The sequence below is a fragment of the Cimex lectularius genome, unplaced genomic scaffold (assembly GCF_000648675.2).
Source record: "Cimex lectularius strain Harlan isolate CLEC.00 unplaced genomic scaffold, Clec_2.1 scaffold49, whole genome shotgun sequence".
Taxonomy (NCBI): Eukaryota; Metazoa; Arthropoda; class Insecta; order Hemiptera; family Cimicidae; genus Cimex; species Cimex lectularius.
In genome coordinates this window covers 910,837-936,707 of record NW_019392644.1, presented here as the reverse complement: position 1 = coordinate 936,707, position 25,871 = coordinate 910,837, and the positions used below count along the sequence as shown (strand labels likewise).

Here is a 25,871-nt window from a genome sequence, read left to right as displayed (position 1 = left end):
CGAATAACCTTAGTGTATGGTATCTCAAAGATGAGGCGCCTGGCTTGTGATGCCATCTTTGACTAGATGTAACTGGTCATATGCACTCCTTGCTATTCTCGCAAATTCCTAAAGGTTTAGTTACCTATGGAAGAGTACTTTCGAATGAATCTCCGAAATGGCATTCCTTAGTGCTTCCTTTTTTCTAATAAATTTACCTGTACACATTTAAACTGAGATTCTGATGTGATTAAGAACTCCATAAACAAGATGAACCTTCAAAAATTCAAAAAACTGTTGCTGTTTATTTTTTTTTTAGAAAAACCAGTACTTTGCGTCCCCTTGCCATAGATGGACATATTTTATTTGTTTAAACAGTGAATAATCTGGGTTTTAGTTTGACTTGGAGTATATCAAATACTGTCAGTAAAACCTTACATTTTTTAGGGTTACCTCATTGGGTACCACAGAACATACTTAGGCTATGGTTGCATTGAATGCGTGTTCTGACGAACTCTATTTCATCAGTACTGCTCAGATTTATTATTCAGAACTCAGTGGGTAAACAAGGTGAATATTCTGAGCAGTATGCCTCTGGTTTTTAGCATAAAAAGAGACATGTTCAGTTATTTTTTTTCTTCCTGGCAATATCTACACAGGCATGCTTTCCCGTATACTCGGTCATCCTTAAAAGAACAATGAGGATCTTTAACGTCCGCACCTAGCCTTCCGGCCTTATCGGACGTTTAGCTTCTCAAGATGAGAACTGACGCACCTCCTCATACGACAGAAGTGTGTTACTGCCGCAGCGTTGGTGTAGAGGCAGCTCAGCCCCGAGGTCCAAGACAACCTCGCTCCCCGCTTGACCATTCCGAGTGGTCGGTTCCGCATTAAGCATCGAACCATGCCGCGCGCAAAGGGCTACCTGAGCTGAAATACATCAGCCTGGTCTCCCGCGCACTCCCTAGATAGAAAAGAAGGTCACTCTATCTCCCAGAGTATTGGGGCTTCCCAAGCGAAGAAACTACCGCATCTGCTCCGGCCGCGGTTTTGTTTAAAGTGGAATTGCTCACCATCCCCTAGAGGAGACTGTCTACGGTAAAAGCCGCCAATCGAACTCAGCCTACACCTGCGTGCAAAGCATACTCGAATAGGCTTGCTTCTGCTACTACTAGTCTATAACCTCCGGAGATGCAGTGTACAGTCAGTAGCCCTGCTATCATTCTATCCTAAAATATTAGTTATTCTGCCGTTAGTTGCCATGGTCGCTTGATGCATTTTTTGCTTCTGTCCTGGAATTCCAGTGAACCAAGTGCTTACTTTTAACTAATTAAATGATGGATCTATATTTTTGGCAATTTCATATGGTGCAAATGAGTTCAGGGCTGATGGGTGATCTGATCGAACTTTCCTTGGCTAATTTATCTTCCTCTTCTTTGCCCCTCTGCCTTGTATGCCCTACAAGGGTAATTTTGTTGTAGTCCACAATGTCTAACAAGGCCTTGATGCATTCCCAAACAGCTCTGGACTTTATTACTATAATGAAATGTTGTAGTTAAATACGAGCTTAAATATTTAGGAATAATCTTTGATAAGAAGTTAACCTGGATCTCTCACCTGCAGCGTACCCTAGCAAAAAGTAAAATATCGCTAATGAACACAAGAAAAACCCTTGGCAAATCTTGAGGGTTAAAACTGATAATGGCCCATTGGCTATACACTGCATTAATAAGACCCAAAATAACTTATGGGTCATTAATCTGGCGGACCAAAGCTCAACAAGTAGCTATTCAATCACTAGGCAGCATACAAAGATTAGCAAACCTATGTATCACAGGGACAATGAGAACAACCCCTACAAGTGTACTAGAAATTTTCCTAAACCTACCTCAACCGGAAACATTTATACAAGGTGAGGCTAGGAATAGCTCATTTAGGCTACAAAAATATCAAATCGGATAGGAACTAAGCAATTCGGGCACACAACCAAAACTAATAAAATCAGACACCCATTCCTAGAAATGGGGACCACTGTAAAGGAGAGGAAGAACGCAGAGGAGCATCAGATACAGTATACAGATGGTTCCGAAACAAAAGAAAGAACAGGGTGTTTTCTGAACAAGCCCAAAATATGAGCAATCAAGCTCATTAGGGAAGTATACTTCGGTCATTAAAGAAGAAATACATACCAACAACGCTTATAACATAGAAAACATTATAACATAGCCATTTTTGTTAGACTTTTAGGGTCTTTTTTATGAAAAACTTAAAATACAATTTTAACAATTACAATAATAATTGTAATTTTTTTACTATTACTATTATTTTAATAAAAGGAAAAAATTAAAAATAAAAGGCACTGTAAGAGAACCAGAATTTATTCAATCCAATTATTTCTTTTCTAAAATTATATTTACACTCTTCTTTCTTTTAAATTGATTCTTCAAACTTAAATTTTTACAAAAAAATAAAATCAATTCTTCTTGAAACAATATTAAAAAAAACTTAAAATATAACTAAGAAGTATTTAAACTATTGTTAAAAATAAATGAATTCATATCTACAATACGTACGCGCAATCCCCAAGGAATAAAATTAAGGGAATATGGAATAGGAAAAGACTCACACGATGTATGCTGTTTTCCTGATGTTTTCTCATAAGATGATTCTTCACAAGCCAAGTTGAAGCAGCTACGTTCGAGGTGGTTTGTCCGCAGTCTCTCAATGGAATGCTTCCTGGCCACCGCCTTTTAGCCTTTCTGCACTTTTGGCTCCCACGAGTTCCAAAGTCCATCGCCTCCTTCTCGTTCATTTCAATTTGTTTGTTACAAAATTTCTAAACCCCAAAAAATGTGCGAAAATACATGACGAAGTCTGTGGGAGCACATAATTGGTCTGCGAGATACATAACTGGTTGTTGAAGATGAAGATCATTCTATGTAGATTGTTTTGAGTTCCTTCCAGATGGTAGTCGGATAGGTAGTAGGATAGGAGAAGAAAGGAGTACCCCAGTGTTTTCTTTTTGACCCTACAGAAATTAAAATTAAAATATAATCTTGTATTCTTAATATAAATTATAATTTTATGAATTTAATACACTAGATATGTACATATTATTATATTTACAGAAAATTATTGTTGGTTTCTTATTTTTAAACAAAACTGTTGCACTATGTTATATAATTTGGTGCTGGGTGTACTATTTAATTTATTAAATTTTATGTATACCTTATTAACAAATTTACTAAATTCAAAATCTATTTATTATAACTTATTATATTTTTTTGTTAAGTGCCAATTATTTCTAATGTTTAATTTAATTTAATTTAATTTTTATTTAAGTATTTTTTAATTTTTTTACGACTTCAGGATCACAGAATTTCAATTGTGTGTGCTACAATTATTTTATCTTGTGCAACTTTGCAATTTATTATATAGGAAACTCTAGAACGTACGTTTATGATTTCATATGGGCCTGAAAATTTCGGCATTAATTTGGCATTTTTTTGGTGCAATTTACTTGATAGATGATATGTTTTATACGAAATCGCCTACTTTAAATTCTACATTTTTTGCATTTTTATTAAAATTCTTGGAGGCAATATAATGTGCATTTTGTAAGTTTTTTAATGCATTAGTCCACATTTCTATCATTTTATTTTTGTCTGTTATTTGATTAATGGATTCGTCTACTGTAAATTTAAAATTTAGTGGGTGATTCATTTGTCTTCCCAAAAATAACAAGGCGGGAGAATATCCCGTTGAAGAATGTACAGAATTGTTTAAAGCAATTAAATAAAGATGTAAATTTTTGTCTCAATTTTTTTGATCATCACTAAAATATGCTGATATACAAGTTTTTAGGGTTCTGATTGTACGATCTGCGGCATTAGCTTGAGGGTATGCTTAAGTAGTAAGTGATTCCAAGAGAAAAGCAAAAGTTTTTATATAAATGGGATCTAAATATTGCTGCTTGATCAGAAAGAAAATGGTTATGGCCAAAAATTCCTCGTAAGTTCTGATAGCCTAGCAGCTATTAAAGCATGAGCATGTAAAAAATCACATCAAAATTAGACCGTGAATGCATCCAAAAACTCCAAAACCTGGATAAACACAACAATCTGATATCTTGCCAGGGAACGAAGGAATTTTGGGTAACGAAAAAGCAGATGGCCAGAAGAGGTTGTACAAGACCATACAAAGGCCCCGAACCTACACTTGGGATTACAAATAAACAAGGACAGAATCCTCCATCGCAGAATGGATCCAACTAAAACAAAAGGAGAAGTGGATAAACTCTAGCGTCACAGTAAACTTATCTTAAAACAACCCTCACCAAGACTGGCAAACTCACTGCTGCAGTTGGAGAGGGCTAGACTCAGAGCAGTCAAACTATTAACCGGTCAGTGGCATCTGAGAAAACATCAACACAACATGGGTATACAACGATGATCCCATTTGCTGACTATGTAATGAGGAGGAAACAGCCATCCATAGGCCCCGAACCTATACTTGGGATAACAAAAACAAATATAGAATCATCCATCGCAGAATGGATCCAAACAAAACAAAAGGAGAAGTGGATAAACTCTAGCAGTGCTAGACATAGTAAACTTATGATGAAACAACCCTCACCAAGACTGGCAAACTCACTGCTGCAGTTGGACAGGGCTAGACTCAGAGCAGTCATAGGACTATTAACCGGTCACTGGCATCTAAAAAAACATGGGCATATACAACGGTGATCCCATCTGCAGATTATGCAATGAGGATGAGGAATCTTCGAATGCGATGGAACGGAAATTGTAGCAGCAACAGTCAATGACCTAATACTTCTGAGAAGACGGATTGAGTCGATTGCACTGAACTAGGGAATTAGGAAGGTACAATAAGCCAGAAGGCGGCAGTGCTTGGGAGCACAAACCCGGCTTCCTAGTAACCTCATCACTATCACCACCGATGAGATGACTATGTACTGCCGGGTATAGAATAGCCATTCACAGATGATTGATCTTGGCTCTGTTTGAAATACGGTAGAATATTGCCCAAGGCTTATGTAAATACCAGTACTTGCTTTTTCCATAGACTAGTCGGCATTAACTAGGATCATTTTCCCCTAGCCTCAGCTATCAAGGGTTTTTTCTTCTCTAAGCTAGCTCAGAAGGAAATTAATTTATCTAAAATGGAAAGAAAAATTGGACAAAGCAGAATATTAACAATATAATTCGAGCATGTTTCCTTCAATGCGCGAATGCAGAATAGAAGAAACTGCTGTAACAAAGACTAAGAATCGGACATATTCGGCTGACACATGGCTACTCATTAGCTAATGTCAATCTGTTAACCCAACTATCTAGCATATTAGAGACCTCGATACTGTACAGAATCAAAAATCAATAAATAAAATAAATTGTTAATTAGACCTATTGATTCATATTTCCAATTCTGCAACGTGTGGATAAAAATGGGCCAATTATTTTATTTTACAACGGGAAAATCACCCACTCGTAGAAATTGTGAGTCATTATTATGACGATTTGTAAAAGGAGGCCAGGTTTATATAATTACGTAAATTCAAACTGACTCATTCAATTTAGAAGAGAGGAGGACAAGCCAGAAGGTCAAATTTGTTACGATTTGTCTAATAGATGTAATTATTAATATACATGCTTTTGCAGGCTTATTGTTGTTTATTAGTATTTATTCGAAGATTGGTAAAGATCTAAACGAAATTTGGTCTGTTCTTAATTATTCAGAAATCGTGAGATGCGGTCTGGTGTGATGTAGGTTTCAGAAAAACATTTTCTTTATCGTGCCAACGTTTCGATCTTTTTAAATTCACTAGTTTCGTGGTCCTCTTGACCAATTAATATCTTACAATTAATTAAGATTTTCAGTTGAGATAAAAAAGTCAATGGCACGAGCGACATTTGAAAAATGGCAAAAAGGAGGGAAATTCAAAAGGTGCGGTTGAAGTGGATCGAGGTCACGATAGCTCAAATGGTAGAGCAGCGGCGTATCAAGCCGAAGATCGCGTGTTCGAATCCCGCTCGTGCCATTGACTTTTTTATCTCAACTGAAAATCTTAATTAATTGTTTCAATCTTTATTGAGATCATCTTCAGGGCTCAAAGTGTTTGTCTTCTGTGTAATCGTGCCATTCTTGCGTGTCGTGTAGAGAGACTTTTTTTGTTCTGTCCGTTAAGGCAGGAATGTGTACCAAGTATCGGGAGAGCAGGGTCGATTTCCTGGTGGTACCACGCGATGGGTTTCGAACAAAAAAAAATCCTGCATACCAATTATATTGAACAAACTCGTTATAAATACTTACGAAAGACGGAATGACAGAACGGTCAGGTCGACCTCTTTCTACAAAGCCAGCCAGTTCCTAGATTACTTTGTCCAAAGGAAGCTAAAATGTTGAAACTTTTCTATTACTTTGCCTATAAACTAATCCCAGCATCATCTCCAGCTCGTGCAAGTTTTGAAACCGTACACATTTGTGATATACAGTCGTACCTTCCTCTTCCTAAGCCCCTTGAATTCTCAATAGGTAAAAAGAAAAGTGCATCCGGATTGGTTTAAAACGGTTTGTTTTATCCTTGAAAAAAGTGGGAGCTTTTGATATAAGGATTCCTTAAGTGGCTATGACTCAGAAACCGGTTGATATAATGCACACCTTGACTTACCCGCATTATGAAATAACTTTTGATTTTTTTAACGTAATAAGCCTTCGATGGAAACATTTTTGCGTTTCCATGATTATGATGATATAAACTGACAGTAGGATTAGATGAACACCTGTTTTATGTGACATTTATTGACAATTGACTTCTATCATGTTCATTTTTCTCCTAGACCTATCATCAGATAACATTTCTATATTTATATTTGATATTGCTTTCGACCTTTTAGAACTGAATTACAGAGTACACGATATCCAGCCAAATTGTAATTTTGGTGCATCATCGGGTGATTTTAGCAAAAAAAAATACCTTCAGTAGAAGTCAATATGTGCCTAATTTCAGACTGGTACCGATTGATAAATTTACCTGTAGACATTTAAATTCCGAGTGCAATAACATAGGTCACTCGAAAATCTCACAACTATTGAGTAAATTATTAAGCGTTAGTGATAAAAAGATTAAAACCCCTTCGGGGAAAAAGCACTTTCAGGTCACCCCTTGTGATTCTAATTATAGTCTGGATGATGACCATCATAACATAGACTGCTACACAGATGGATCATCAAAGGAAGAGGAAGTAGTGCAGGAATCTACATACCAAAATTAGGAATCAGCATCTCTTCCCCTCTTGGCAATAAAGCCTGTGACCTAAGACTATGGGTAGGTGGACCAAAACTCTTCAGGCCAAAGAATAAGGCTATTAAGTGGCACCCAAAGACAAGCCTGTCTCAGTGTCACTGGTGCCATGAGCACACCGCTATGCTGGAACTGTTGTTAAACCTCCCACCACTTCATATTTTAATCCAAGGAGAAGCCAGAGCAGAGGCCCACAGGCTCATAAATGGACAACCATCTGCAAGGATAGGCCATGTAAATAAACAACGGAAACTGAGGGAGGAGATACAGGCAGATGCCATTCTAGACATGCCAAGTGATGCCACAACTCCAAAGTACAATTTTACTAAAAAGTACAAAGTAGATACCAAAACGGGAAGAATGGGCCAAAGGAATACGGCTAAAAGCAAACTCCTACTGGTATACTGACGGTTCGGAATCAGCATCTCCTCCCCTCTTGGCAATAACACCTCCGTTTTTCAGGCGGAAATCTGGGCCATCAATGTGTGTTGTAGAACACTCATAGAAAATAAAATTAAGGGAAAAGATATTAAAATCTTTTCTGACAGTCAGACTAGTCTTAGGGCAAAAAGATTTGTCAACCTCACGACTGGTGGAGGAAACTGTAGATCTTAGGATCTCTTTCAGGTTTGAGAATAAGGTGACCCTTATGTGGATACCAGCACATAAAGGACACCATGGCAATGAAAAGGCGGATGGCCTAGCCAAAGAAGGTTCTAATACTGCGTTTGTTGGGCCACAACCGGTATTAACTCACTCTATGAGCACAGCGAAAGAGAGTATCAATAACTGAGGCATGAAACAATTCCTTAGGGAGTGGAATTTATCCCCCGGACACAGGCAATCGAAAGAGTTTGTTAAGGCGATCAAACCAGCAGAATCGAAATGGCTATTCTCTAAATCAAGGAAGGGAATTAGGAGGCTGATAGGAATTCTGACGGGCCACTGCCCACTGAGAAGACACCTCTTCGTAATGGGTATCCTACCAGATCCCTTTTGCCGCTTCTGCAATAAAAGAAGAAACGGCAAGGCACTACCTCGCAGAGTGTGATAGGTATGCTAGGTCTAGATTTGAAATCTTTGAAGGAGAGGACATCACCAAATCACTCCCCGAGATAAAATGTTCGAAAATCTTGGGGTTTGTGAATAAGTCCAAGAGGTTGATACAGGACACGTGAACCGACCATGTCCCGGACCTTTTAGGGATGGGGTACGAGTCTACCCAGCCATTTAACCCCTCGGGTCTTGGTCGCCCACCCTACGATCTGATTAAGAACTCCCTAAACAAGATGAACCATCCAAAAATTCAAAAAAACTGTTGCTGTTTGCCTTCCCTTGCCATAGATGGACATATTTTATTTGTTGAAACAGTGAATAACCTGGGTTTTGGTTTGACTCGGAGTATAACAAATACTGTCAGTAAAACCTTACATTTTTGAGGGTTACTTCATTGGGTACGAACTCTACCTCATTAGAACAGCTCAGATTAGTCAGAACTCGGTGGTTATACAAGGTGAATATTCTGCGCAGTATGCCTCTGGTTTTTTAGCATAAAAAAGGACATGTTCAGCTATTTCTTTTTCTCCCTGACAATATCTACACAGGCTTGCTTCTGTTGCACTTACATATATTAAACAGGGTGGGCGACCAAGACCCGAAGGGTTAAATGCCCGGGTAGACTCGTACCCCATCCGTAAAAGCTCTGGGACTTGGTCGGCTCACGTGTCCTGCATAAACCTCTTGGACTCACAAACCCCAAGATTTTGGACCATTTTATCTCGGGGAGTGATTTGGTGATGTCCTACCTGCGAACAATCTAGGTAGAATAATTGCGGTATATAGCCATTTGGCTACCCATGGTTTGAGACCCTGTTTTACCAACAATCCTCCTATATTGTACCATAGATATTGTGCCTTTCCTGTATATATTATTAATATGACCTTTCCATTCAAGTTTCCTGTCAAGCGTCACGCCAAGGAATTTGATTGAATCCACTAATTTTAATTCTTTGCCCTGAAATTTAGGGTTTTTGAAATTACCTAATGTTCTTCTCCTGCTAAACATTATCAATTCCAGTTTAGCTCGATTAATCGATAAACCTTTATCACAACACCGTTAGAAAGCAATCCCATGGCATCCTTCATCAGTAGTGAAAGAGTCAGAGGATCCCTACCCGTGCTCACTATGGTACCATCATCTGAAAATAATTGACTGTAGAAACCTGAATTATTCAGAAGCTCTATTAAACTGTTTACTGTAATTAACCATAGAAGAGGTGACAAGCAACCTCTCTGTGAACAGCCTCCTTGGACATTAATTCTGAGAGTACTACTACCTAAGCACATATTGACCATCCTTCCCTCCAAGTAGGTCTTCACCCATCTAGTAAGGTGATGGTCGACATTGTATCTATCTAGTGCTGATATAATGCAAGAAGTTTCAGCATTATCAAACGCCTCTTGGATATCGAAGAAGCAGCCTAGTGTGTATTCATTATTAAGTAATGATTTCTCAACCCTACCTATCAGTGAATGCAAAGCAGTTAGTCTATAACCTCCGGAGTCTGCAGTGTTCAGTTAGCATCTATCATTCTATCCTAAAATATCCTTTAGTAGTTCTGCCGTTAGTTGCCCTGGTCCTTTGATGCATTTTTTGCTTCTGTCCTGGAATCCCATTGAATCAAGGGCTTATTTTTAACCATAATAATAACCATGGATTGGTTTCGATTCAATATGCGCCTAATTTCAGAGAGCGAGGGTCTTTATAAACCATGGTCTTTTGCTATATGTGGTTCTTATTGAAACGGCTTATTCGGGACAAAGTCCTGGCCTTGAACTTTTAAGCAGGACGAAATGTTTCGCATCGCTGTGCCATACTAGAATCCACGTCGGGAATCACCTGAACTTTCAACAGCACAATAAAAATAAAAAGAGTTTTTTTACCACTCATTAAAATAACAGAAACTTGTAAAGATCATACAGACATGAATACAACCGAGCAACTAAAGGCAAAAAGTTACTTAACTTCCAAGATTTACTTCCAAAGAAACAGCAAACAAACAAAAAAACACCTCACAGTCATACTAGGTAACTTATTTTCATGATAACGATTCTATAACTATACTTAAAAATACTAAGGAGTTGAGCAATCCAAGACATACAGTATTTCCAAAGGAGGTTGAAGAAAGCTGAAATAAACTTGAATCAAACCAAAATCAAAAAGGCTCCTAATTGTCAAAAACGTCACCTCTGATCGTCATGGTTTTGCCTCATCGACTCATGTTTGGCATAAATTGACAAAAATAGGCAAACCAGGATGATCGATCAAGTATACCCGATTAAAAAACTTTTCCAAAGGGGCATTGGACCATCTTTACTCATGGATCTTGACACCCATGAGATGTTTAACGTCCGGACTTATCCCCGAGGGGACTTCTCAGACGCCCAGTATTCTCAAAGAAAACACCAAGAAGATTTTACATGAACTTGTCACATTCCTTGGCTAGCGAGGTGGTGCAATGCTAACCAAGTTCAAAAAAGCAGTTTTGTAGTTTCTGGCACAGCCTTTCAGCCGTGCCTTTCACCACCCCCGGAGAGATAGAGAAGGCACTCTGACTGATCGCCCACCCGGGAGTTCAAACGAACACCCGTTGCCTGAGGGGTGCGGGTTCAGTAACCCAGGAAGCCTCCACCAAAGCAGAGAGGGGAAGAGAGGGAAAAGGAAAGTTTTTGATACCGCGACGGACAAGACCCAAGACAAGACAAGACTGCAGATGTTTGAAGAAAGCTGACATAAGCTTTAAAAATCTTTTTTTCTCCTAATTCAACCACGACTCAAGTGAAACATATCAGCATTTTTGTGCCAATGTGTTTGTCAGTTGTGCTCATTTTACACTTTGGAAAAATGGAAAGCGGTGAAAATCGTCTATTGACTGACAAAACAAAGTAAAATAGGCAAAGGGGGGGCGTCGGTGGCCGCAACGGTTTAGGCGTTGGCACGGCGCTCATCACTGTAAGGTGAAGGTCCCGGGTTCGAATCCAGCGGCCCTCCATTCGAACCCGACATACATACAAATGGGCTTTTTTTTCAAAAACACCGGCACCTGAGGGTTTTATATGACCTCTGCTGTTGCGAACCCTCGTAAAAAAAAAAAAATAGGCAAAGACATCGAAGATCAAGTGTGATCAACGTCATCAATGTTCTGGGTAAAGGAAATAGTTTATTAGGGAATGACTATGATTAGGTCAAAAATTGCATAAGTTTGAACCTGAAAAATTACCTATTTGTTACCTTGAGCCTAACTTGGACAGGACGGACAAGATTTGACCTGTCAACAGCAATGGAGAAAGTGAGAAGTCCTAATCTTAGTAAAACAGTAGTACATCTTACTCAGGTAGAATAAGCTCGATTATTCAAGTTCAAAACACTAAAGAAACCAAAATCTGATCCTTGCAGCTACCTGAGCAATAATAACTCTTAAACAATTTCTGAAAGGCTCCTACCGAATCATCTACCTCACCTAGGAACCCTAATAAACGATATTTTGGATTTCAGTAGGCAAACTCTTACTTTCAACCAGGTAGTTATCTTTACCCGAGATTTTATGGAATGGTGCTAGACTATTCCTAGACGGTGAAAGCCTCCAAACAAGCCATTACCTGACCATAGGATAATCGAGTCACCTTTCTAAATAAAACGTTTTCCATAAGATGGGCTGTTAAAAGACCCAAGGAAAATACACAAAAGGGGTGTTAAATGGGGAATCATAAGCCAATTGTATCCTATTTTTATCAGACTTAACTAAAATTTAGGACATCGTGTTTTAAGACTTACTGTCTATTGGTCATGATGGACTGTAAAGCAATCACCTCGTTCTTCGGTATTTAAAAAATTACATTAATTCTGAAAAGAAAATAATGAAACTTTAATAATAAAATAATTCTTTATGTTGTCTACGGGTTGAGGAAAATGTAGTTTGATCGTTACCAATCATTTTGGTCTGCCTATCCTCGCTGGTCAGCTGTCAGACGCGCTTCGGCATTTCGTGGGTCATGCCTTAAGCAGCCTCTGCATGCATTTGGACGATAGGATCAAGGAAGGGTATGCTAAGACTATGGCTATCTAGTCCCTCGAAATGCGTTAAGGAAGTAGCTGGCCGCGAACGGCGGATGCTGCATCAGATGCACACGCAGGTTAGGGTACCAGATCCTGTTTATATATATTTATATGTACGGACGGGGAAGGTTGCATGACCATCTGAACTGCGGGCCAGCGAAGTTTCGTTCCAAATTCAAGCCCAACTGCATGGATAAGGACTCGACCTAGCGGGTACCTAGTGCAGAGGTTGTGTTTCATTCGTGGCGGTGGACCTTGCGTATGACCTCCGTGTAACCTGACCTCGCGGGAATCGGAGCGATCGGACTGCCGAAGCGTACATGCTTTCTCGAATATTCGGTCGTCCTAAAAAAGACAATGGGGATCTTTAACGTCCACACCTAGCCTTTTCGGGCTTATCGGACGTTTTAATTCTCAAGATGAGAGCTGACGCACCTCCGCGAACGACAGAATGGTGTTACTGCCGCAGCGTTGGTGTAGAGGCAGCTCAGCCCCGAAGGCCCAAGACAACCTCGCACCCGCTTGCCCAAAATCGCGGCCGGAGCGGATCCGTAGATTTCGACGCTGGCGGAGACCCTCCATCCAAGGAGATAGAGTTGTCTTCTCTATTTAGGAAGTGCGTGGGAGACTCAGTCGATGCATTTTGACCCTTTTTGGGTTTCCCTTTACACGGCAAGCGGGAGAAGTCGACTTGTCGGCAGGATGATGTGGGCTTCTACACCGAACCGGAAGAAGCAGATTTTCCGTGCGCGGAGGCGAGTCGCTCCCAACTTGAGAATCTAAACGTTCGATAAGGCCGACAAGTACCTCTATGTTAAAAGACATTGCGACCCCAGTGGGAAACATAAATTTCGTGCGTCAAGAATGTAAGCTAGTCCTAAAGCATTGTCTAACTCGTCTCACAGACAAAAGCAGCAATGCTAGACAGACTAAGCTGATCGGTAAGGATCAAAGAAAAAAAATTAATTTAAAGAATCAAGACTTTTGAAAATTGCCTTGCCAAAACCAGATCTGAAACTATCGGTTTTCTGCTTTTCTAAAGAAGGCCTTGAAGAAACACTCCATACCGGGATTCTTACCATGTTTTCATATGCTTCACTACAAATTTCATCTACTAAATCTTACTTTTTGTAACTTTATACAATTTAAACAACCAGTCCGTAACTTTTGCCTTTTATTGGTTCAACTGCCATAAAAATTACACGGTATTGAAAAACGATAAAGAAGGATAATAACGTTTACTTCCTATATTTCTTTTAGATTAGGTTATCGCCTGTAGAAATAATAACGAACACTTAACGCACCCAGTTTATAAATGGTATCTCGCAAACACTTAAAACACTCCTATCTTTACACAAAAAAAAATCTTTGTGGAAGCTTTAAAATTATTGAAGATGATAAAGTTATCAATTTAATTTTTTACTTGATAACCAACGACGTGGGATTCTGTATTCGAATAATGTTATATCGTTAATAAAAACAATATTTTATTGACACAGTCAATTGGTATTGCACAAAGGAAAGGTTTGTGCAATATAAGAGGCATTTTGATATTTTCTGCACTTTTCATCTTTCGGTCCTATTAAAGGATCGTTATCTTCACTCAATTAGAAACAGTCTGTCGGTCAACGAACGTGTACCAGACTGATAAGGCCAAGTTAAAAAAAAAAAAAAAATGTAAAAACTACCTTAGCTCTCTCAACCGATTAGACGTGGATAAAAGATTTAGGTTTTATTGTCATCCTTACTAATCAATAGAAAGAGACTTTGTTCAGTGCCTTGCCTACGTCAAGAACGGACAACGAACTGAATTGTTGAAAGTTTTTACAAAATAATAATAACTTTAATAATAATAATGGAGAGAGAGAGAGAGAGAGGAGAAGGGACATGGAAGACAAGCAAAAATTAAAAAAATCAAAGAGAATGAGAGACTGTTAGAAAAAGAGAAAGAAAGAGAGAGAGAGAGAGAGAGAGAGAGGAAGTTACGGGGGAAGGAGGAAAAAGGGAAAGATAAACAGCAAAGACAGAAACTCAAATCTAGAACATCAAGAACGAACTAAAACGTTCAATCTTTTTAGAAATTGACAACATTTAAATAAATATTAATTTAATATTAATATAAATAAGAAAGCGATAGATAGGTAAAGAGAGAGAGAGAGAAAAAAGAGAGGAGGAGGAACATGGAAGACAAGCAAAAATTTAAAAAAATCAAAAAGTAAGAGAGACTGTTAGAAAAAGAGAAAGAAAGAATGAGAAAGCGAGAAGAAGTTATGGGGGAAGAGGAAGAAGGGAAAGATAAATAGTAAAGACAGAAACTCAAAACTAGAACATCAAGAACGAACTAAAACGTGCAATCTTTTTAGAAAATGATAACATTTAAATAAATAATAATTTAATAGTAATAAAAATAAGAGAGCGATAGATAGATAGATAAATGGAGAGAGAGAGAGAGAGAGAGAGAGAGAGGGAGGGAGGGAGAGAGAGAGTGTTAGAGAAAGAGAAAAAGAGAGAGTATTAGAGAAAGAGAGAGTATCAGAGAAAGAGAGATGGTGTAAGAAAGAAAAAGAGAGAAAGAGAGAGTATTAGAGAAAGAGATATGGAGTAAGAAAGAAAAAGAGAAAAAGAGAGAGTATTAGAGAAAGAGAGATGAAGTAAGACAGAAAGAGAGAGAGAGAGAGAGTGAGAAATGATAAGTAGCACAGACAAACAAACTCAATGTTAAGACATCAAAAACGAATTGAAGCTACTAAGTTTTTGGAAATTACAAATATTAAAATTAATAATAATAAGAATGATCATATAAGATATAGATACGAAGATAAATAAATACATAAATCGATAGCTAGATAGATAGGGAATGGCTAAATCCAGAAGAAAGCGAAATAGTTCATGGTTCATCACCCCGCAGACATCACAATTTTCGGCTGAGGGAACCGAAAAATCGACAGTAGGGTTTGAAATGGGCAAAGCCAAATAAATGACCATTAATATTACCAAAAAAAAAACTCACAAATTAACAACAAGCGGAAATCTTTTAAAAAATACACTTCAATCTACGAAATTAAGCCAATAAAAATTCGAGAGGATTGTTTTATTTTTTGAACTCGAGAGGCTATGTTTAGTTTTTGCAAAAGTTGCAATATTTTAATAATATGGTTCATTCCAAAAGAAAGAATTTAGGTAAAATTACTAGCACTCCATAGTTGTTTATATTTCAAAAAAATGTAAAACAAAAATAGTTCAGAATTATTATTTTCGTTCTGTAGAGACCTGATCAAGGCTGAATGAAAGGTGGAAAGCTTGGCATAAAATGAAATTTCAATAGAATTATCATTTTAATTTATGTAAACAGGTAATGTTTTCTCAGCTCATGCAGTTTGATAACGCCTTGTATTCGTAACGTTCCAAAATCCACAATGGCTTGTTGCCACAATTACAAGACGGTAATCTGCCGAATTGCATTATAGTTGTTTTGGTTTAGATGACCTCTATAATTCGCCAGATGTCCAGTTTGACGTCTGGATTGTTCAGCTATTCAACTGCAAACCGTGATCTATTTAAAATATTTGAACTATCGAAAGTTTACAAAGATATAAAATGAGTTAGGCAGGGTTTATACTTGAAGCATTGTAAATATTTGGTTTGTTAGGCCCGGAAGAAAGAGGTCGTTCGTGCGTGAATTGCACGCTCCCTAAAAACCCATGTCACGCAGGCAGAATCCAAAGGCGAGACAGTCCTTGCTTAAGCATCCTCCTTATACAATATAATTTCAATTATTTTCCGACCGGCTTTTAAGTAAATAACTGGGTGAAACCGTGGCGAACGGCCGTAAATTTCCAATTAGAGCCAATCTTAAAAGGGTAAAGAGGTCGGCCTTTATTCCCTGAGATTCCTCCTGCTGGAATTATTTAAACAATACAAACTCGAATTTGTAAATATGTTTTTTATATTACGGAAAAAACTGTTAGAACTGGTAATCTGGCTCTAATAAGCACTGATATAAGCTTTGGTAATCCTAATTCCTACATTACTTTTTTATCCCCAGATTAAGATTATCAGCCTTAATGTTTTCTTTTTTTGTAGAAAAAAATATATAAAATATTTAGAAGATCTCTGAGACTCTTATTTTAAAATAATAAATAACAAAAGATTTATTTGTAGAAATTATGAATGGTGGGGTAAGTAGTTTTCCAACGTAACGGATTTCGAGCTTTTAGCTCATCATCAGGTTGTAGAACTCCTTCAATCTGATGATGAGGTAAAAGCTCGAAATCCGTTACGTTGGAAAATAACTTTCTAAACAACAATCTAATAAACAATTAAAAATTTCTGCTGATAGTTTGGGGTAATTAAGAAGAAGAAAAAAAAGAACAAGAAGGAAAGGAACTAAGGAAGAAACACGAACAATAAAAGTAAATCTTAAATCCATTTTAAAAAGATAGTTTCTACTCAGAGTAAGTTGTTTTCCAACGTAACAGATTTCGAGCTTTTAGCTCATCATCAGCTTGTAGAACTCCTTCAACCTGACGATGAAGTAAAAGCTCGAAATCCGTTACGTTGGAAAACAACTTTCTAAAAAAACAATCTAATAAACAATTAAACATTTCTGATGATAATTTGGGGTAATTAAGAAGAAGAAAAAAAAGAACAAGAAGGAAAGGAACTAAGGAAGAAACACGAACAATAAAAGTAAATCTTAAATCGATTTTATAAAGATAGTTTCTACTCAGAGTAAGTTGTTTTCCAACGTAACGGATTTCGAGCTTTTAGCTCATCATCAGGTTGTGGAACTCCTTCAATCTGTCGATGAGGTAAAAGCTCGAAATCGGCAGGAATTTTTAATTGTTTATTAGATTCCTAAGTTGAAATTGAAATAATTCCGTTGAGAATGACGTATTTCCTTTATGTGAGGAGTATGTCGAACCCAAAAGGCAAAAGTTTCATAAGGGCGTTGTCGACGGATTCCAGCCGCTTCCGTTTCCGTCCTTTTCAAACTGAAATAGCAACGGACGAATGTGTAATATAAATTTTACGATCACAAAACCGATAAATTTCTTCGTTAATCAACTTCGGTTTATTTCTGCCAGTCTTTCCTTCAAATTCTTTCTGTTGCACAATTCCGGTTGGGAATTACTTGAATTTGTCCTTTTTAACATGAGCTATTAACGATGGCGTGGGATACTGGCTAATTGGATGTTGCACTGGTGAAAACTAGGGGTCAACGAGACGTGGGATGCACTTAATTTCCCCCTTGGTTCCTTTTTTTACAATATGGCATCAGGTGAACAGAAAAATCAATAATGATCATTCCTGACACAAGTGGCCTAATCTTATCTAGTCTAGATAGCACAAAAACAAATGTTTTTTGATCGTAACATTCAATTTTGCTCTAATACGTATTTTATGCAAATAGAAATTATTCAACTAAAAAGCACTAAATTTTAAGTAAAACAATAAAACTCAATTGTTCTTCTTATAATGTATTATCTATTCATACATAATCATTTCAAATATATATAATTTTTTTTTCTGCAGGGAACTCCAACAGACAGGATTATCTTTCAGAGCTTGGAGTCTGCTGAAAACATTACGAGAGCGACGAAGTACAGGCTGGTGGATGGCGCGAGCATTTTATCCGGTAGGCTGCAAGCATTTCACAATGGAAAGTGGAGATCTGTATGCTCTAATTCAAGAAGGTATACATTTTTTCCCAACAAGCTTCTAGATATTTAATCAATTATAATAATTATTTAAATTTAATAAATTTTCCTCAGGTGGTCGGTGCGAGATGTTGAAGTCATTTGTCGAGAGATGGGCTGGCTCGGGGGCAGCTGGGTCGGTTGGATGGACAGAGAATCAGGCAGAAAACCCCGCCTGCTCATATTGCCCAACTGTACCGGTACGGAAACGACGTTGCAAGAATGCGAAAAGAATCTTCGTCAAATGGGCGGACCGACTTGCGGTACTTCATTTAAATAAATTTATATTCAGGATCGAAACTGTTTTTCAATTCGTTTGTTTTAGATTATCATCCTGACATAGCCATCCAGTGTTTTCCTCAACACGATCCTGGACTCGTCCGTCATAACTGGAGAGGGTTGAGGTTTGAAAATGCAAAGTACGACAGATACCTGACCCAAGACAACACATTTTACGTCCCATATTCAGCTTCAACTCTCTCTTATGTCGACATAAGGTAACACATTGTTAAAAAAAAAATTTAGAATAATATTATTAAATTTTTATTTATTTCAGATCCGGTGGATCAGGTCGTGATTATAACGCTAGTTCTTCTATTGAAGTTATTGGAGTGCCACCTCAGATATCAAACATCACTATATTCAACAGTGCATACAACGCTATAAATATTACCCACCCAGTTGGCCCTATAACAATATCTAACACTACAATAGCAAATAACGGAGGTAAAATCTACAACTAATTAAAATAGCAATCATAATTACAAAAAAAAATTATATGTTTCAGGTTATGGCATATTTGTTAATAGCTCTGACGGTGGTCTGAATATCGAAAACAGCCAAATCTCTGAAAATGATGGAGACGGTGTCAGATATTTCGGACATGAATATAGAATATCGAATAGAAAAAATGTCTATGACTTATGCACATTGCCCACAACGACTACACAAACATTCCCACTGATTGTTGCCCTTCAACAGAATGTTTACAGTGCTAACCAAAAGGATTGCAACAAGGTTTTATTTTAATACAATTTCACATTTTAATTCATTTTTATATATTTCGATATAAAAATTACTGCTTTATGTATTTTACAAATGTTTTTACAAAGCTTTCAACATATACGTCATAGATTATGGCAGGATGACATGTATGTTGTAAGTTTGGTGACAACACTAATTTATATAGTCTGCTGATCATATAAGGATCACAGAATGTTCAAATTAAATGCTTTCGGCATATATTTCATCAATGATGGAAGAATGACATATATGTTGAAAGTTTGATGACAACATTAATTTTTACTGACTGCTGATCATATAAGAATCAGCAGACTGCACCACAAATTAAAGTTTTTGCCAAGTATTCGATGTATATGTCATCCATGATGGCTGGAAGACCTATGTTGAAAGCTTGGTGATGATATTAATTTGTACAGGCTGGTTATATCAGTTTGTCAGATCGTGTAACACATTTTATTTTCTGACAGCTTCAATTTGTAGTATGCTGATCAGGTTATCAGACTATAAAGTTTTTGTCAAGTATTCGACATATATGTCACTGATAATGACGGGATGACATATATGTTGAAATTTTGGTGACAACATTAATTTGTACTGACTGCTGATCACATAAGAATCAGCAGACGGTATTAGATTAAAAATTTTACCAAGCATTGAACATATATGTCATCCATGATGGCTGGAAGACATATGTTGAAACTTGGTAACAACATTAATTTGTACATAGAAATGATGAATGATGGAGTGAGTGCGGTGTTCAATCCTTTTTAAAAAAAGGATTTGTACAGTCTGCTTATATCAGTTTGTCAGGTTGTGTAACACGTTTTATTTTCTGACAGCTTCAATTTGTAGTCTGCTCATCAGGTTATCAGACTATAAAGTTTTTGTCAAGAATTCGACATATATGTCACTCATAATGTCAGGATGACATATGTTTTGAAATTTTGGTGAAAACCTTAATTTGTACAGTCTACTGATGAGGATAAGGATCAATAGACTGTACAAATTAAAGTTTTTGCCAAGCTTTTGTCATGTCGTGGATGACATCATGTATGTGACAACTTTAATTTGTACAGTCTGTGGAATGTATAAGGGTCAACAGTCTAAACAAATTAATGCTGTCACCAAGTCTTTGACATGTATGTCATATCATGAATGATATTTCAGTTGTTGCCAAGGTTTCAACATATATGTCATCCATGATGGAAAGATAACATACATTTTGAAAGCTTGGTGACAACATTAATTTGTGCAGTCTGCTTACGTCGTGCTGTCAGGTGATCAGGTCAACAAACTACAAATTAAGGGTGTTGTCAAGCTTTCACGTCATGTCATGGATGACTGTGACAACTTTAATTTATACAATCTGTGTGGTGTTTAGTGATCATTAATTAATGATTATTTGGAGATCGTGAGATGCGGTCTTGTATGATGTAGGTTCAGAAAAACATTTTTTTTATCATGTCAATGTTTCAATTTAAAAAAAGCCATTAGCAAACACTTAAGGATAAGTTATCTCACTATATTATCACAAAACCAGTGACTTATTCAAAAATAACTGTGTATCAATCTGCAAAAAAAATTTATACTATTGACCCAAATTAATACTAATGAACAAACTGGAAAATTATATTTACTTTGTTCACTTTTCAGCATTTTTTTACAAAATCTGGCCATGTATTGACAATCAATTTCCTGCCGATTCAAACTAACGAGAACGGCTCTTCTCAAGTGACTGTTTATGATGGCTATTCGTCTAGTGAAAACACGCTCGCTTCATTTTCCCTTTACAACGCAACTAAACCTCAGAGTGTTACGACTACAAAGAACAACGTGTACATATCATTTTCGGCCAAAGCGTTCACAGACACTTACGCTTTGATCAGAATCACTTCAGGATTTGGTAAGTACTTAATAGACTTTGGCTCAATCAATATTTTAATCTTTGGTTGTTTTTAGATAAATGGGTTGATGTGAATATAACAGATTCGACCATATCTGACAATAATGGAAGAGGTGTAGCTGTGGAAAATCTCAGAAGCAGACTGTATTTGTACCGAACTTCCATATCCCATAACAACCATGTTGCAGGGGTGCATGTTAAAAATGGCGCAGGTCATGTCAATGTGACCGAATCTAGAATTTCGTTTAATATTGGTGATGGTATAAATGTCACCTATACGGGAGGATGTACTAATATAAGTAAATCGTCTCTTTCGTCAAATATCGGAAGTGGAGTCGCGGTTTGGTTCAACGATACAATGGAAACACCAGAATATCCTGCGTTCAACTTCAACACCATTATCCAGTACAGTGAGATATTTAAAAACGTTGACAAGGGGATTTTAGTGGGCAATTTTTGTGGCGACGCGATAGTTAACATCACTGGAAATTGGTTCAACCTAAGTTTGGACACAGCCATCGAAGTGAAGTCTTGCTGGAAAGAAAACGTCGAAAGTTTGAAACTCTTTATCGGTCATAATATTTTCATACAAAACAGAAAATTGGGCATAAAAATCAGACCCGCAGTGAATTTAAAATCAATAATCGAGTTCAACAGATTTATTGAAAATGTTTACGGAGGAATTTTGATTAAAAACGACCCATTGGAAACATTTGACACCCTCCCGAGCGATATATTAATAAGGAATAATGAATTTTATAAGAATCAAGGCGTTTATGTAGTAAACCTCGGCCTCTCACCATACTCTGACCAACATAGCATACATTTTACATGGAATTTCGTCAAAGATAATAAAATATTAGAACCATTTGATTGTAAGTTGGTTTCAACTTGTAAATCCATGTTTAAAATTTAAAAAAATCTTAAAAACTTTTTTAATTTTCAAGCTGATGTCGAAGCAAAGGCGTTGATACCAAGAAGCAGGGTTGCAGCCCCGTTGGTGATTTCTTCCGAAAATGTTATTGTGTTTAGAAACATAATACAAAATCCTGATTCGCAATACGAAATCGGTGCTCATTTGCAAGATCAAAGCAAAATGCTCAACTGCACATACAATTGGCTCGGCTCTTCAGAAGAGAAAATAATATTTTCTCGTATTTTTGACAGGTATAATTTTTTGGCAATTATTACTGGAAAAAAATCATAATTCTGTTTATCATATATCTTATGTAATTCAATGTTAATAATTAAAATATTTATTTGTTAAAATATATATTTATTTTTTAGGAAAGACCGTTACAACTTAGCAAAAATTCTATATTTGCCGTATCTTCTTCATAGGAGTAATCCTGGTGCTAGTGCAGTAATTTATTTTCCTACATTCGTTCCCCTGTTTATTACAAGTAATTCAGGCCCAGTTGGCACAGTCGGTGGAGAAGTCGATGGTTTGGAAAACCTCAGAGCCGGTGAATACATAGTAGAGAGAGACATTAATGTCAGACCTGGCGGCCGGTTGACGTTGGAGCCAGGCGTGACTCTAAAGTATGTTTTTTAAAGTGACGAATCAAAACGCCTCGTTAACTTCTACACTTTTAGATTTCCTCCCGGCGTTGGGATGATGGTCGCTGGGAAACTAGAAGCTAGGGGAAAAGGTCCCAATGATATACTACTTATGCTCAAAGAAGATCCTCAGATTGAAGAAAGCACAACACTCCTTGATAATTTAGACGGAGAAACTTACATACCACCTGCACCAACTAAACCTGAGCCGAATGTAAGACTAATCGGCGGAAAAACTTCATTCGAAGGAACGCTTCAGGTAAAATACTAGTTATTTTATACAGGGTGTCGGGCTTCTCATGTTACAAACTTTGACAGTAGATTCTACATTCAAAATGGAACCAAAAAGTCCTAATTAACTATGGTCCGAATCTCAACAGTTTCGGTGTTATTCCACTTTTTCTGATTTTTTAAGATTTCACAACCTTGCTTTAAATAAACAATGATAACACCAAAACCAAAAGGTTTTGCACAAATCCATTGATACCGTTGAAAACTACATTAAATTTCCAATAAGATGTGATCAACACTAAACTTGTAAATATTTGTGAAATAAGCATTTTAGTAGCCAGAACTTTGAAAAATATTTTTTTTTCAAGGATGAAAAACTTACTAATTTTAAACTACTATTTCCCAACCTAGGAACCAGCAAATTTCATCAAACATACTCCATTTAATATCCTTTTTAATGGTGCAATTGCTCTTTTAATTACTTTTTTTAAAGATGAAGAAATTGATGAAGGAAAGGAAAAAACGTAGTTGAAGGATTGGTAAGGTGGAAAGACTAATAATAATAAAAAATTTAAGAAAATTTTGAATGAATTTATTAAACATTTTTTAAATTTTGATTTGAAATGCTCTCCACCCTCCACAATGTATTTTCCGTGCGCTGCCTTGCATTAAACCCGCAAAACCCACATATAAGATATCAGCGTATTCTTCATTAGAAAAAGTATCTTTAGTGTTAACAAGATATCACTTAGCTAACTAAAAATGTTTTGAATAATAAAACTTTTATTCTGGAGATTAATAATACAATAATTCTTTACTCAAAGTTGCAGTCGTTTTGGTAAATAAGTACACTTGCACTATTTCAGTTTCAGATCCAAATTTTAAAAAAAAGTGTAACAAAATCATTCAAAATTACCTTACAATTTTTTTTTTAAATTTCCACCTTACAAATCCGTCAGCCAACAGTTTTTCCTCTCTATCAATTTCTTCATCTTTGAAAAAAGTAATTTTTTAAAAAATTACACCACTAAAAAGAATATTAAATGGAGTACGTTTGCTGAAATTTGCTGGTCTCTTGGTTTGGAAATAGTAGTTTAGAATCACCATAGTAAGTTTTTCAACTTAAAAAAAAATTTCAAAGTTGTCACAACTAAAACGCTTATTTCACCAGCGTTTAAAAATTTAGTATTGATCACATCTTATTGAAAATTTAACGTAGTTTTCAATGGTATTTGTACGGATTTATCCAAAACTTTTACGTTTTGGAGTAATCATTGTTTTTTTGAAGCAAGGTCGTGAAATCTTAAAAAAAAAACAAAAAAAAAAACAAAAAAAAAACAGAACAAGCGAAATAACACCAAAACTGTTGACCACTGTTAATTAGGACCTTTTTGGTTCCTTTTTGAATATAGAATGTTCTTCTAAATAACTCCAAAACTAAAAGGTTTTGGACAAATCCATTGATACCAGTGAAAACTACGTTAAATTTCCAATAAGATGTGATCAATACTAAACTTGTAAACTTTGGGAAAATAAGAGTTTTAGTAGCCAGAACTTTGAAAAACAATTTTTTTACAATGTTGAAAAACTTACTATGGTGATTTTAAACTACTATTTCCAAACCTGGAGACCAGCAAATTTCGGAAAACTACTCCATTTAATATCCCTTTTAGTGGTAATTTCTTTATTCAAAGATGAAGAAATTGATGAAGGAAAGGTAAAAACCTGGTAAAAAATGAAAACTTAAGAAAATTTTGAATGAATTTATTAAACGTTTTTTAAATTGGGTTCGAAACCGAAATAGTGCAATGGTTTACGTATTTACTGACAAAAATACAATTTTGATTAAAGGATTATTGTATTATTATTCCCAGGAATAAAAGTTTTAAGATTCAAAGGGTTTATAGTTCATTCATTCAAAATTTCCTTGTGTTTTTTTTACGAGGGTTCGCCACAGTAGAGGTCATATAAACCCTTGGGGTGCCGGTGTTTAAAAAAAAAAAATGTAAGTATTAAATTCACTAATTTCATGGTCCGCTTGACCAATTAATACATTACAATTAATTAAGGTTTTTAGTTGAGATAAAAAAGTCAGTGTCACGAGCGGGATTCGAACCCATGATCTTCGGCTTGATACGCCGCTGCTCTACCACTTGAGCTATTGTGAACTCGATCCACTCGGACACCAACTCACGATAGCTCAAGTGGTAGAGCAGCGGCGTATCAAGCCGAAGATCGTGGGTTCGGAATCCCACTCGTGCCATTGACTTTTTTATCTCATCTAAAAACCTTAATTAATTGTAATTTGTAAGTATGTCGGGTTGGAATGCAGGGCCGCTGGATTCGAACCCGGGACCTTTACCTTACAGTGATGAGCTCCGTGTCAAAGACTAAACCTTGTAGCTACCGATGCCCCTATTTTTTTATTTTTTTTATTATTATTATTTAATATCTTTCCAACTTACCGATCTGTCAATCACGGTTTTCTCCTTTTCTTCATCAATTTCTTTATCCTGTTCTCTAGGTTTGGAAATAGTGGTGTAGAATCACCATAGTACATTTTTTAACTTTGAAAAAAAATTTTTTTTTTTCAATGTTCTCGCTATTTGTTTATTATTATTAATCTTTCCACCCTTACCAATTTGTCAAACACAGTTTTTTCCTTTCCTCATCAATTTCTTCATCTTTGAAAAAAGTATTTAAACAAGAAATTACACCACTAAAAACGATATTAAATGGAGTATGTTTTCTGAAATTTGCTAGTCTCTTGGTTTGGAGTATAGTAGTTTAGAATCACCGTAGTAAGTTTTTCAACATTGAAAAAAATTATTATTTTTCAAAGTTATGGTTACTAAAATGCTTATTTCACCAGCGTTTAAAAATTTAGTATTGATCACATCTTATTGAAAATTTAACGTAGTTTTCAATGGTATTTGTACGGATTTGCCCAGAACCATTTTGTTTTGATGTTATCATTGTTTATTTGAAGCAAGGTCGTCAAATCTTAAATAATCAGAAAAAGTGGAATAACTCCAAAAC

At 36.4% G+C, this 25,871-nt stretch overlaps 1 protein-coding gene across 1 annotated transcript in view; it reads left to right on the top strand.

Annotated features, from left to right (window-relative positions):
- LOC106670060 (protein bark beetle) overlaps positions 1-25,871 on the top strand; it is a 54,835-nt gene that overhangs the window by 14,746 nt on the left and 14,218 nt on the right. The window contains exons 2-11 of the mRNA XM_014400061.2: positions 17,952-18,112; positions 18,191-18,378; positions 18,441-18,612; positions 18,672-18,841; positions 18,903-19,132; positions 20,792-21,041; positions 21,098-21,916; positions 21,989-22,208; positions 22,329-22,583; positions 22,638-22,860. Coding sequence (XP_014255547.1) covers positions 17,952-18,112; positions 18,191-18,378; positions 18,441-18,612; positions 18,672-18,841; positions 18,903-19,132; positions 20,792-21,041; positions 21,098-21,916; positions 21,989-22,208; positions 22,329-22,583; positions 22,638-22,860 — 2,688 coding nt within the window. The remainder of the gene's footprint in view (positions 1-17,951; positions 18,113-18,190; positions 18,379-18,440; positions 18,613-18,671; positions 18,842-18,902; positions 19,133-20,791; positions 21,042-21,097; positions 21,917-21,988; positions 22,209-22,328; positions 22,584-22,637; positions 22,861-25,871) is intronic.